Source organism: Calypte anna, chromosome 7, assembly GCF_003957555.1.
Source record: "Calypte anna isolate BGI_N300 chromosome 7, bCalAnn1_v1.p, whole genome shotgun sequence".
Classification (NCBI taxonomy): domain Eukaryota; kingdom Metazoa; phylum Chordata; class Aves; order Apodiformes; family Trochilidae; genus Calypte; species Calypte anna.
This window is the reverse complement of record NC_044253.1, coordinates 24,807,350-24,821,934: the sequence shown is the minus strand read 5'-3', so window position 1 is coordinate 24,821,934 and position 14,585 is coordinate 24,807,350. Positions and strand designations below refer to the sequence as shown.

At 35.7% G+C, this 14,585-nt stretch overlaps 1 protein-coding gene across 1 annotated transcript in view; it reads left to right on the top strand.

Annotated features, from left to right (window-relative positions):
* The window catches only part of CERKL (ceramide kinase like), a 49,562-nt gene that overhangs the window by 22,686 nt on the left and 12,291 nt on the right, over window positions 1–14,585 (top strand). The window contains exons 3-5 of the mRNA XM_030454448.1: window positions 6,391–6,522; window positions 12,719–12,782; window positions 14,060–14,202. Of these exons, the coding sequence (XP_030310308.1) occupies window positions 6,391–6,522; window positions 12,719–12,782; window positions 14,060–14,202 (339 nt within the window). The remainder of the gene's footprint in view (window positions 1–6,390; window positions 6,523–12,718; window positions 12,783–14,059; window positions 14,203–14,585) is intronic.

Sequence of the window (14,585 nt, the reverse complement as noted above, 5' to 3'; positions counted from 1 at the left end):
TTTAAATCTATCTTTGTTTGCCTGAGTGAATGCCAGTTTCAGGGGGCTTTGTTTAACCCATGTTAGTTGCATTTTTTTTTCATGGAAGCTGTATCAAATTTAAGAAAAAAATACCATTTAGGGTTAAAAACAACAAGCCACAGCCTTTCATTGTAATTTAATGCCATATATGTTGAAAAGGCATGGAATACAGCACACCTGTGATTTAAAAAAAAACAAAACAACGAAACAACAAAAAACCCACAAATCAAACTCTGGTTTAGCTTCAAATTGTCTGTTTTCAGTGTATAGCAAACAAGTTTGTTTACAGAAGGAAAACAAGCCATCTTGAAATAAACTATTAAAACTGCAGCTGATTTGCTAATACTGAGCCAAATAACAGAATTCAAATCTTACACATCTGTAGAGTTGGTAGCAACACTTTCAACAGTGATTTATATAGTGTACTTCTAGTGTTCTTCTAGTAAAGTGACTGTCAAAAGCTGCTGTGAGAGAAGGTAAAATCATCCAAGTTATTAACAGTGCATTCTTGTATAGTTTGCTTTTACAATAGGCTTTGGATTTTCCCAATTAAAACCATGTATTAAATAGTGCCTTCCCTTACCCCCTTTTGAAAGACTTTATCATGAAATATCTAAATCTGCAGAAGTGCCAAGATTCTTGCCAATCTCCAGCTCCCCATAAAGGCAAGGACATTTGCATAAGGAGCAAATGTCTGTTTTGTTCCCAGATTACCCTCCATCCATCAGAAGCAGCGATACCATATGTTCACAGAAAAAAGCTGCAGTATCTCTTGCTCAGGTTGCCTGACTTGGAGGTGAAGTCTCTGCTTTAGAGCTTTGTAACTGGAAGCCACCTGAACCTGACAAAAGCATTCTGTGCAATGATGCTGTTTCGAGGCTTTTCTTCAGCTTCAGTCTTTCTCCAGAAGCTTAAACCTTGCACAGGTTTTTCTTCATCTCTGATTAGTGCATTTTTCTCCTTTCCTTTAGTTCAGGAATAATCAGGACTCAGGGAGGGGGAGGGGAGGGCCAGGGAGGGAGCAGGAAATAAACACAACGCCCAAAATATAATTTACTACTGAGTATATTGTTTTAAGTTCTGTAATAACAGTAAAAGTAGTTTTTACACTGTTACAATTTTGAAGTCTGAGTGAATGTTCAAACTACCTTTCTATCCTGAAAATCAGCAAAAAAGCAGCAGCAGCATTTTTCATTCAGTGTGGCAGAGGCACATTACTGGTAATTCAAACAGTGATGATATAGTAATGGTATAGTTTGGAAACAAAAGTTTTCTTTTTTAAAATGTACCAAGCATTGGCAGGAATTTCCCAGTGGGATTCAAGTCTGGACTAAAAGTAGAAAATGCAGATAAATTCTGTTGGTGCCTCAGTAACTGAAATCTCAGAAGGCACATTGATAGGCTGCTGTTTGAAACAGCGATGACTTTTCATAGTGTTTGCTACAGCTTATTTTCCTAATAGTGCTTGTGGCATCTTTGTCAATGACCTCAGATTGGCTTCTTTTTGGATCCCTTGCAAACTGTTACATTTTCAAATAAAGTAAAGTTAAAATGTCACATTTCTAAAATAGGCAAAATTTAAGTGTAATTTTTTTTTTTTATAATATATTTGATCACAAAGTAAATTTTTGTTAACTGCTGCATCATCTACTTGAAAGTATTTTTATTGCTTCTAGGCTGGAGCAAATTAAAAGCAGGTGCTTTAGCCAAGTAGAGTATAGATATGTTTGGCTGTGGCTGTCAGTGAACAGGCACCTTCATTTGTCAGAATGGCAGATATTATGAAAAGGTGTCTCCTTTAAAAACAAATGCAATTTCTATTTGTTCCCTCTTTGGACAGGTTTTTGGATATTTGTATGTCTATGTTAATTAAGAAACAACAATAGCAAAATCATCAGTGATGATATGAACTACAGTTTGGAGATTTGTTCTAATGAAGATTTAATTTTTTTTTGAAAACCCATGAACAGTTTCCCTCTCGCTGTGCATTTTGTGTCTGACATGAATGGTTCTTGCATGTTGTCTCATGATCATTCTTAACTGCACTGTTGCTTTGAATTTGCTTCCAGAGTACTTCAACTGCAGTCCTAACCAGGCTATAATTTTTTATGAAGGTCATCATTTAGGTGAGAACACAGGTTCTAGTGTGCTGTTGATCTCATGTCAGACCTACTGTGCACCTGGCTCTTGGTGATTTTCATTTATACATCACATCTTTTTATACTGGATTTATTCACATGTGCAGTGGACGTACTGTGTTGGTGAAATGCACTGCTTAATATAGAATCCTTTGAACATGCAAAGGCTCAGTGTTATTTGAAGAGTTAAGATAGCCCCAGAAATGAGAAAAAATGCATAATTATCACTGCTTACCCATTAATTTGAATTTCTGTAGCAAGATAAGACTTCTTATTTTTATTAAGTTATTTTGAAAAACTTTTACTGAAAAGCTCTGTAAAATATAAGAAGAAAATAAATACAGTTAAGAAAAAATGATAAGAGTTAAAAAATGCAGGCACTACATTTTTTTATCTATTATTCTATAGAATCTCTTCAAGTGGGATTTGATACGAACGTCTGAAACTTCATGCATGAAGTTTTAATTAGACCATTAATGTTAAACATTAACTTTGGTTAGTTAATATTAACAGTGGTGTCTCCATAGCTACATCAGCAAATCTCTCCCATGTTATTAGTTTTCCTCCTGTGTAATATTCTTACCGTTGTATAAAGTATTTATAAATGCATGTAGCAATGACAGAATTCCAGGCTCTTAACTTTTGTAACAGAAGCCCATTTTCATAAAGGTAGGAACTGAACACAGCACAGATGTGTGTCTGAGCACAGCGTCTCTGCTGCCCTGGGAGCCTTTGTTTTCAGAGCACCCTGATTGACCCACCACCCTTCATGGTTCACTGATTCACTTGATAGATCAAGTTTAAACTAGTGCATATTAGCACATTTGTCAGGACTAGAGGAACAGTTGGCCCTCCTGCTTTAGGCTGCTGGGTCGTTTCAAATGGAGCAGCCACAAGAAGCAGTAACAGAATACCAGTCAGAGCACCAAAAGGCTGACAGACTGAAATCAGCTGCAGTCTGTAGTAAATGAGATTAATTCATTCTTGCAGATGTTGCTCAAAGAAAACGAAAATATTATTATGGTTTAAGAATCTTTTCAAAGAAGTTTCACGACACAATTGCACGAAAGTTTTATTTTTTACCCTTACTGCATATTCCTCAACTTTGTTTGATGTGTTGCAAGATGTGCAGTGAATACTGGGAGTGATCAGTTTTGATGGGCATCATCCTCTCATGGCAGTTGGCAATCATCTGGCATCAGAAAAACCACATTTGTTGTGTGCCTTGTGTCTGCACAAATGCCTTGTTTATAATACCTATTTCTGTAAATAAAAAAGCTTATCAGAAAGAGAATATCCTAACACTTCTACCCAGTGAATTCATTTAGTTCTTGAAAAATCTCACTAGGATTTATATATTAACTCTGATCTACTTTTCAACAATAGCCTAATACAGATGACCATAAATACACTTCCTGCTTTAGAATAATTTAGTGAATTAATTTTTGGTAAAAACCCCAAACCAACAAAAAGCCTGTCTTCTTTTCCTGCTTACACTTAAAAAAAACCCCTTCATATTGCTACATGGGGCTTAAATTTTTTCATCTAAAACTTAGAAACAATTAATTGAGGTACTGATAACTGCTCTTTTCTCCTTCAGTTTTATCCTAATGGTGGTTTAGCAATACTATAACTTGCAAGGTTAACAGAATATATATAGCACTTCACCACATTTCTCTGCTTCTACAGACTATTTCCTATTCTTTTTTTCTGCTTTGTGTTATTATACTTATATACACAGATATATTTTATTTAAGTTTAAAGGTGTGCTTTGCTTAAAGACTCTTCATATTTTTGTGGCTTTGGGTGTTGGTGACAGTTGAAGCTTTAGGGCCAGCTGGTCACAGTTCCAGTAGAGATGATAAAAAACATAGCAGCACATTAATGAATGTGACTAACTATTTCGTCTTTCAAAACAGGAGTTCTTATCCTTGTAGCTACAAATTTAATTTCTATTGATACTTTAAGCAAAATATCAGGTCAAATAAGTTATTTTTTTGGTCTTAATGTTTTTATGACCTCTAAAAGACTGTGACTATATCAGAGGACTTCCATTAAGTGTATTGAATAATTCTTGTTATGTTTGTATTATGCTTATTTGTTTTAATAGTCTTTAGGAAGTTTTCTGCATTATTTCTTGTCTGTGTTGTGTTGTCAGGCTTGGTGGTCTTTGTTACTCCCACAGTAGATACTTAAGGAGAGAATTTAGGTAGATAGATGGTTTTTTCAAGGCTATACAAGGCAGCTACCTCTGCTGCTTGTGTCCTGTTCCAGCCCCTCAGTGTAGTCAGATTTCTCCTCTGAGCTTGCTCCACTTTCTCAGTCTTGTGCTGCAGGGCCTAAAAGTGGATGCAGATTTTGAGATTCAGCCTCAAACATGTTGAACACAAGGGCACAGTGTACTTTGAACTGCTGGTTGTCCTCCTGTCAGTGCAACCCAGTGAGCACTTGGCCTTCCTGGCATCAATGGCACACGGTTTGCTTTTGTTAACTCCTTGTCCATCAGGAACTTCAGATGTTGTTAAAGAGATATAATTGGTAAGTCCCCAGCCTTCACTTTTAGGGTTGTTCTGGTCCAGGTTCTGGGCTTCATGTTTGTTGTAACTGAAAATCTTGAGGCTTTTGCCAGACCTTTCTTGTAGCCAGTGAAGATCCTTGTGAAAAGCAGCCATGCCCTTCAGCACATCTGCTGTTCTCACCAAATTCCCCGTTTACCTGTTATCCCATTCTTAAAGGAGATACTTTTCAATATAGGTACTAAGGCTTATTACTGAAGACATCCAGGCTTCATAAGGCATTAAGGATTCATCAGGATTAATATGATATGCAGTGTCGTGGCACTGCATGTACACTTTGCCATAAATAAAATTAGAAAATCTTTTTGTGTCCTTCCAGGTTATGGCAATAATCTGAGTCACTAATTTCCTTGGGTACCTTTAAGAAATCTAAGATTTAGTAACATGAAATAAAGTGCTAGCTTTCATTTCTAGACTCTTTGATGTGTTTAAATAAGTGAAAAAAAAAATCTTTAGGGCTTAAATAATTGTCCTGTGCTATTGAAATAGTATCTAGCTATAATTTCTCTGAAGATTTGTTCCTGTTCAGTTATTGAAGTAAAGTAAGTGGACAGAGCTTCAGGAAATCCCAGCTGAAGGTACATGTGGCTCTCAAAATTGAAATAATACTCTACAAGGGACAGGACTGTGTGCTGTCACTCTTGGGTCCTCTTGGAGTTGTGGCCTGCTACTAATTTTGTTGTTGAATGTTGGAAGCAGTATGCTCACCAGATATTCCAGCTTTTATTTAGCAAAGAAAACAATAGTATAACATGATACTAACAGAAAACTTATAAGTTAATTAACTGAATACAAAATTGTTCAAATACTCTAAATAACCAGCAAAGAAACAGCAGTATCTCATGCAGCCACTTGCTTTTTGTAGCAAACCAACCTCACTGAATCATAGCAATTGTGGGAATTCTAAAAAAGAGGACTTGAGAAGTAGTGCTACTGTTTTAATATGAATTGTTTACTATTAAAAAAAATACCATAAACCAAATAATAAATTACTTCATGAGTTCAATGTGCAAGACAAGGTACAAATTGCACAGCAGTATTGCTCAAGATTATTTGTTCTGTTTGTTCATTTGAAGACCTATAATGTGACTTTTAAAAAGACAAAATGAACAATGATTTCCAGATTTCTGACTGACATTTTCTATGTCTTTGTATTTCTTTGGCCCTCTTTCAGAATGAGGGAATTTCCTTTGTGCTGTTTGATTTGCAGTTTCAGAGACCTAAAGTATTGGATTATAGTATCAGTTCATTTGCCTGCTGAGAGTGTTTCATATTAAATTCCAAAAAATATATGTTGTGATATTTGTTTTTTTATTGTTGTTGTTGTCAAATCTTATAATTTCTCCTCATCCACCCTGCTCCTCTACTAGGGTTCAACTAGGTTGTGGCTTATACTTCTTTTTTTCCTACAGTGTTTTGGTTAGTCTGTGATTAATTCCTGCTTATTAGTTGCACACAAAAAAGCAATCAGCACTGTAGTATTGAGATAAATGGAGCACATTCAAGAAGAAATGGAGATTTTTATTGTTTTTTTACACTATATTAAAAAACACTTATCCAATTAAAAGTACTGTACTGGGTCTAATATTAAAAATTTAATCTGTAAAAATACCTGAGCCGTCTATAATCTGAAATGTTTTGTGTTTTCTTTATAGGCTTTCAAGATAGACCAAAATCCTTAAAAGTGTTTGTTAATCCAAGCAGCCACAAAAGAGAAGCCACTCACATTTATTATGAGCAAGTTGCACCTCTTTTTAAGCTTGCTGACATCAAAACTGATGTCACAGGTAAGTTGTGTCAGAAGCATAGTTTAATCCTTTGTGAAGCTAATACTTAAACATGCAAAACAATTTGAATCCCTATTAGCTTTGCCTCCAAGTGCTGCATTTGGAACTGTAGTTAATACAATGCAATATTTTTTTATTTATTCAAAAAATGCTTTGGTAGTGGTGTTATTCATTGGATATTTTTCCCCTATAGCCATCAGTACAAGTAATATTTTTTTGTATTGATGCAAATCTTCTATAAAAAGAAACAAGCTTGTATTGTATGACAGTCTTGCTTATGCTTGCTCAGAGTTGTTCCTGCATTCTGACAAACACGTCCTTAAGTATTACTTCTGAGGATGAATGTCTCTTGGCCTGACATCCTAAGAGGGGCTTATCTGAAGGGCACATTATTTCTGGATTGTGACTCAGTTTCAGGGGTGAGCAGGAAGCCTGACTGATTAAGTTCTGGGATGCCAAGGGCAGTTCTCGGGGGGCATGTGGGGCTGGAGAACCCAAAGGTGCAGCTGTAATGTTTTGGTGACTTTGGCTTCTGCTCAACTCTGAATTCCTTATAGGAGGTTTGGATTTAGGGCCCCAGTTTCTGCCAGGGTTCTGCTTTACATCCTGAATTTGCCCTTTGGCTGTTTCATTTGCTTGACTCTTTATAAGAAATTGAACAGGGAAACAGTTTTCTTAAAGGAGTGAAACATGAATAATCTGATCATTACTTCTGCCCCCTTCTGTGAAGAGACCCAAACTTAGGTGGCATCACATTTGGTCCCCAAACCCATCCTAGTTTTCAGAGAAATGATATTTGTGTTCTGATTCCAAATGATATTTTATCCACAGTATTACAATTCCCTTTAATACACAGCTCGTTTCTTATTATGGATTTCATATTCAAGTGAAGTGTAGACATCTTAACACCAACAAGTTCTTCCCTTGTTTGTTGTCATGGGCTGGCAAAATAATCAGTTCCATCTTAAGTGATAAAGCAGAAGGCTTATCCTATAGTTGTCCCTTAAACTTTCGGTGAAACTTAGGTTTCAGGCCAAAAATAATTTTGAGAAAATCTGGTCCAGGCATGATATAATAATGCAGGAAGTGTATAAGATTGTCTGTATATGAGATTTCTCTTGCTAACTTATTACCTTATATCTATGTGTTTTTAATATTGCCCAGCCTGCAAAATAAAGTAAAATAAATTGAATTTTGATTTTAGAATTTTGTTGGGATAATTTCTTAACTTCCCTGAATCGATAAGGGATTGCCAGCAGCTTTATAAGTTTTGGTTCTCAGAGACGTAATTTTCACCTGCAAGGCACAGATGACAGTGTAGGCAGATTAACAATAATGCTGTCTTTTTAGAAATTGGACTTATGTTTGGTCACAATTTAAAAAAAAAAATCTTTTTTTATCATGAGAACCTTTGTTAGAGATGACTGATTAAGTAGTGGATTCTCTGTCCCTGGAGATATTTAAAAAGAGACTGGATATGGCACTCAGTGCCATGGTCTAGCAACCGCAACGGTGGTTCAAGGGTTGGACTCGATGATCTCTGAGGTCCCTTCCAACCCAGCCAATTCTATGATTCTATGATTCTATGATTGTGTCATATTGTTAAATTAGTTATTACTTTACTTTAAGCAAAATAATTAAAAGTAAGTATTTAAATAAATACCAAATATTTAAAGAAAACTACTTTAAAAAAAAATTGTATTCCATATTGCTGATTTGTGTTTCTTTGATTTTTACTGTGAGCATCACCTTGTTTGTTAGACACTGTTAAAGGCAGCATTGTCATTTACTTGTGTAAAATCCCATTTTTAGCAATGTAATGTCACCTGGAATCCTAAAGCTGAAATAATAAGCCAAAAAAATTTTAAAAATTAATTAATAGAACTCAATATAGGCTATTAATATAATTTGTAGTAACTTCAAAAACTAAAACAAAACATTAAAAATTGAATAAAGTGGTTTTTTTGGGGGGGTGTGTTAATTGTTGGTTTGTGCAGGTTTTTTTACGTTTTGAAAAGAGACTTCTAGTTTTAGCCAGAAAAAACTTTAATTATCCTTAAAATAAGGTTATTTTGGCAGTGTCCAAATACTGTTGTGCTTATAAGATGCCTGACACTCCTCCTACAGGCAAGACGGGAAAACTGCATTGCAGTTTTAGATGCTGAAAAAAAAGTGGTCGTGAGTGCTGAGTGAAAGCCAAGTACATTGAACAGGATTTTCCCCCTCATGATTGTTTTGGATTTTGTGAAGTTGGGCTGTGCATATCGTTGCTACTGCTTTTTTTTTTTTTTTTTTTTTTCTTTTTTAATATCACCAATATTTAAATATATAACGTAATATGTAGCAAAAGTTGAGGACTTTGCAGTTTTTACTCTGAAGATCGTTGACTTTTAGTCTTTTCATGCACGTGTATTTAAAGCTTAAAAGTAGTTGTACATAAAAGCTTTAAAGCAAATGTGAAACTCTACATTTTTAGCTTTTCAGTGCATGCACAAGACTTGCAGGTTACTGAAAAAAAATGCAGGTCACTGAAAAAAACACCAACCAAAAAGCCAGACAAGAAACCTTGACAATGGAGAGCTGACAGACAGAGTTCCCTTCTAGTCTTGGGTTTTGGTAGCTGCCTGTTACTTCCTATGTGATCAGGCATTCCAGATCTTATTCTTCATTGTAACTTCTGTTGGAGTAAACTTTTTTTTTTTTTTTTTTCAATTTAGAGGTTTGGATTTGCTATATTATCTCCTACTCAAGGATATACAAAAGTCAAAAGGCATGCATGTAAATATGTGAGTTCTGAAATGTTGCGGGAAGGAGCCCTTCTTGCTCCTAGGGCTGCTCCTGAGGCCTCGGGGTTTAGCCCATTCCTGGACGATGTCCTAGGGCTGTTCCTGAGGCCTCGTGATCTACCCCTTCTCACCTGCTCCTGGGGCTCCTTGAGCTGTGGGCTTCTCCATCCTCACTGAAGAGTGAGAGCTCCCTCCGTGGGTGTCAGCTGCTCTCTTATTGGCCCCCTGCTCCTGCACATGCTCAGGAGGGAGGCCAGACACAGGTGAACCCACACCCACTCATCAATAACTCAGGGCACCTGGTCCTGTCTCACTACACTGAAATAACATTTTCTTTCTCCAATTATTTTTCCCTTTTTTTGTATTTTTTTCCAGTAACCTTGCACACTCAGAGATGTGTTAATTTTAGTTAATTTTTTATTTTTTAGCTTTGTTTTGAATTCTCAATACTTAAAAGCACTGGCAAATAGTGATCATTTGATACAATATTTTAGAAATATATCAGTATCTTGCAAAATCTTACATATGCTAAAGAAAAATAAATAAGGGTAACTGAAACAGACTCCGAGCTTCTCACTCCTAGTGCCAGTTTTGACTGTTCTGCTTCTGTTTATGCACAATTCCAAGCTGGGTGTTTAGGCAAACCCAACAGACCTCAGCACACCCCTATTTTTAAGGCAAAATCAGAGGAAAAGCATGGTTAAAAATTGGATAATTAGTGGTTTAAACTTAGTATACAGGAAATAATATTTTTTTTTTCATCCACTGTCAACACCAATTAATCTGGTTTTATCATTACCAGTTTTAATCCTATTGGCATTAGTCTATAAAATGAGTGCTGGTATTTTTACCTGTCATATGGATGTGTCCCATATTTTGAAGGGTTGTTTTTGTATACTGCTTTTTCTATATGAAGGCTGAAGTTTCTTGTTGGCTACCTGAGGTGGGATGTTCCAGTGCTTGGAAGTTGGTGTGGCTGCACAAATGGGGTAGACCCTCAGTGCCCTTCTTTCAGAATGCTGCTTCTTGAAACTTAATCTGTGCTGGAACTTACAAGTAGGGAACAAAATATCCTTGAGAAAGGAAAACTTTTTCAATTATGCATTAGAAATGGTTGAAAAAAGCATCAAATAATATTTTTGTGATGTTATTTCTGCCAATATATAATGGGACCCATTCTCAAATGGTGGAAGAATTTCTTTCTTCCTCTAACAAAATTTTTGTGTGATTCCTTTTTTTTTTTTTCCCTGAATTGGAACAGGACCAAAATGTTCAAACATCTATTTTTTTTTCAGCTACCAGAATGACTTTTGCATATTCCTCTAGAGGTTATCATGCCTACATAAAACATTATAGACATGAGCTTTTTATGTCTGTTTTGGATTTTGAAATGTTTAAAATTTATTTTATCAATATTCTATATGTTATCACGAAGCTTTTCCTAGAAATTTTTCATGTTTTCATTACCTTTTTGTCATAATGTTTCAAAATAGATGCTGTGCACTTCAATCATTCTCTCATCAGACTTGAAATTTTTTTAGAGTTATCCCCACTGTTAAACCTTGCAGTACTCCTCCTATGTAATTGCCAGGCTTAAGCTAATAGATGTGAAAAGGATGGAGTCCCCATCAATCTGGCCAACATTAGTCAGTTTTGCTGCTTTTATTGATTGGTTTTTATACGAGTCCTTTATTTTAATGTTCTTTAGGTGAATTAAGTTTGTACCAGTAAACATAACTCACATACATTACACTAGAAAACTACTGAGCAGGTTTTCTTTTACACAACAATATCTTGCTGTACCATTTTAGTTAGACTGTACTAATTCAGAGCTTTCTAAATGTCATAATGATAAAAATGCCATAAAAAGGAGTGTTGTCTGGTAACCAAGTATATGCTTTCTTGGGAAGTGTTTCTTTTACATTTAAAAAATGGCAGGATATTTGAACTTTTCTGCATTTATTATGTTGATTTATTATGATGCACAGTTTTATTGGTCATTTTTTCAGTCAGTGAAAAAATGTCAGTGGTGTGTGTGTACATCATCATTGGTAATGATAAGGAGTGCCCATTAATAAAGGCAAAACTGAGTATGACTGCTAAATACTGTGCTTTGACCTTCCAGAAGAGGTCCTGCCTGAAAGAAAACTCTAATTCCTGAAAGCTGTTACAGTGATTGGTATTTCTGTAGCCAAATGATAAGAATCTGCCTGTGATATTATAAAAATATCTCTGGTTCTTGATTAGGAATTTCCCAAACACCAAGGACCAGAACTTTGATAATACTGGTTGGGAGATTTTGAAGTTATCTGTTAATAGAGAATCATTTAGTGTGAAGGATAACAAATTGATCACTTTTAAATCAATTCTATTTTCTTTAAAAAAAGTTATATGTAATACTCATTGTATATACACACATTTCTCTGTGTATGTGTGGGTATAGGGAAAGAGGGAGGTGGTTTTGGTTCTTGTAAGCAGCATTTCAATAGTCTAGAAATACTGTAATACCAGGTCCAGATACAGAATGATTGCTTTAGACACCAAGACTAATAATTTTAACTGTTTAGAAATGCTGGAGAAAAGCCTTGAACTATGCTAGCACCAGGGACAGACAAGCATAAAAGATTAATGTAATTTTGCATATAATGATGCACATTCTTACACAAAAAATCCATCTGCAAGTGTCATGTCAGTCAGCAAAAATCTTTGATTGGTGGCTGCAGCTGGGCTGTCTCTTCTGGCAAAGCTGGCCTAGAAAATGCTAAATGCAGTTATGCTGCTTTGTGCCATCTGTAGTGTGCCAGTTTATCCTCTCTGCATTGGCATTTCCAGTGCTGTGTGGGGTATCAGCAAACACAGAGACATCGATGTAGAGTGACAGATTCATTCCCTCCAGAGGCTCTGAACTCTGGTGTATACTTGTGCCACCTTCCTCTGTGTCTTATATTCTTTTGTCACGGTATTTGGCTTGATTTCATGTTTCTGTGTTTAGCTCCTCATCTTTTTTTTGATTTAGCAATTTGCATATCCTAACACAAAGGCAATTAAATTTGATTGATACTGAAATAATTCAATCTTATCTGAGGATATCCTTGTATTTTCCTGAAGTTTACCAAATACGTCAATGGTAAAACGTGCATTTTGATGCAGAAACCCATCATCTCTAATTCTCTGAATTCAAATGCACGAAATAGCCATGTGTCTGATGGCAGTTTTGTTTTAACGTGTGATGCCTTTTAGCTAATGTAACAGTAAAACATTCCATCTCCTACTTTTAATACATTTAATTATTCAGAAAAAAATAATGGGAACTGAGTTATTGGATGTTCCTTGTGGTAGAAGGGAGAAGATTTTAAACTCTTTTAAAATTAGCTTATCTTCTGATAATTTATTAATGTGATTTTTCACAGTAACTGAATATGAAGGGCATGCTCTCTCAGTACTTAAAGAATGTGAACTCCAGGCCTTTGATGGGTAAGTTGAATATGGACAATGGAAGTTAATAAACATCATCACATTTTTTTTAATTTGTATTCCATCCAAAACTATGCTAGTAGGTACTTCATGAGTTCCTTTGTTTCATATATATATTAAGACTGAGAAAACCAGTTCAGGAAGTCAAGGCTGAAAATGTTTGCTCAATAATTTTTAAAGACTTTGCAGTGTGGATTAATCCCCCTGGGCACACTGCTGGCTCATGTTCAACTGGTTGTCACCCAGTACTCCCAGGTCCCTCTCTGCAGGGCTGCTCTCCAGCCACTCCTCCCCCAGTCTGTAGTGCTGTATGGGGTTGTTGTGCCCAAAGCGTAGGACCCTGCACTTGGTCTCATTGAACTTCATCCCATTGGCCTCAGCCCACTGACCCAACCTGTCCAGGTCCCTCTGCAGCATCTTCCTGCCTTCTGGCAGATCACCATTCCCCTCCAGTTTGGTGTCATCCATGAATTTACTAAGGGTAGAGGGATACAGATATATGAAAGAAAGATATTTTAAGTAAGTACCTCCTGAACTAAAAGTGACATTTATACTGTAAATGTTTGGAGTGTACTGTTGCTATTTTTATTGTAAAAATGGGTTTACATTAAAAATGTTTAACTTTCAAACATTACTATTTTGGAGAATCACTTTAGTAATTACTTAAGTAAACAAAAAAAGATTAAAAAAAGATTTTTGTTATAACAGATCTTCCATAGACAAATGCATTCCTCTCTATAGCCACAGCAGGTGGGAGTTTAATTACATGCTCCAGAAGCAGTGATTAAGTATCTCCATGCAAAGGATTGCTGGCACTGGGGTTTTTTACCTTGCTAAATCTTCCTGCATAGTGGAATTAGCTGTTTTCAAGTAATTTTAACTTTATTGTTGTATTTGGCGAGGTGTTTTTTCAAGGGCAATTGAAAAACATTGGAATGCCTGTGTGGGTCAGCATTGAAAGATTTAAAGAACTTTTTCACTGATGAACTTGAGTATGTTCTCAACTCTTCCATCTGGTCAGTAATTCATTAAGAAATACTTTGTATGTTGTTAAATATATTTGCTTTTACTCAGATGGAAGAAAGGAGAAATAAGGATGCTTTATCTTGTCAGCTAACATTTGCTGATCTGACTTTAAAGCTGTAGCTTGTTCTTAAATAATAGTTTTTAGCTATTTAAGATACTATGTGTATGGTGTGTGATAATTGCTTTCCACTTGTTTGCTCAGCTATGTCAGAGTTTATTTTGAACTGTTTAGCAAATTTGTTTTGTAATAGGGTAGTTTGTGTTGGTGGAGATGGATCTGTCAGTGAAGTTGCTCATGGTCTACTACTTAAAGCCCAGATAGATGCTGGAAAAGATACAGATTATATACGAGCTCCTGTCAGAGCACCAGTTCCTCTTGGAGTAATACCAGCAGGTGAGACAAAAAGGTACTGTTGTATTTTGTAACTAATCCATTTTAAGTCCCTCTGGCATTTTTTACCGTTTGGCTACTAAAGACAGTCCTTGGTGCTAAAGCTTCAGTTACTTAAGGAAGCTATTGAATAAATGTCCTAAATTAGAGATTTAGATTGATTACAAATGAGTAGATTTTAAATCATTATGATAATTTATACTAATGGCACAGATGAGCTCTTTGCCTAAAGCAATAAACTCAGGAAGAAGAAAAGCAACAAAATTTTCAGCTGATCCATGCAAAGATCAAGTTTTGCCCTTATTTTCTGCTAGAAATTATACCAAATGAAAACTTCATTTTCTAGAATTTCCTTAGTATAAGCCATGCTGTTTCACTTCTCTCCA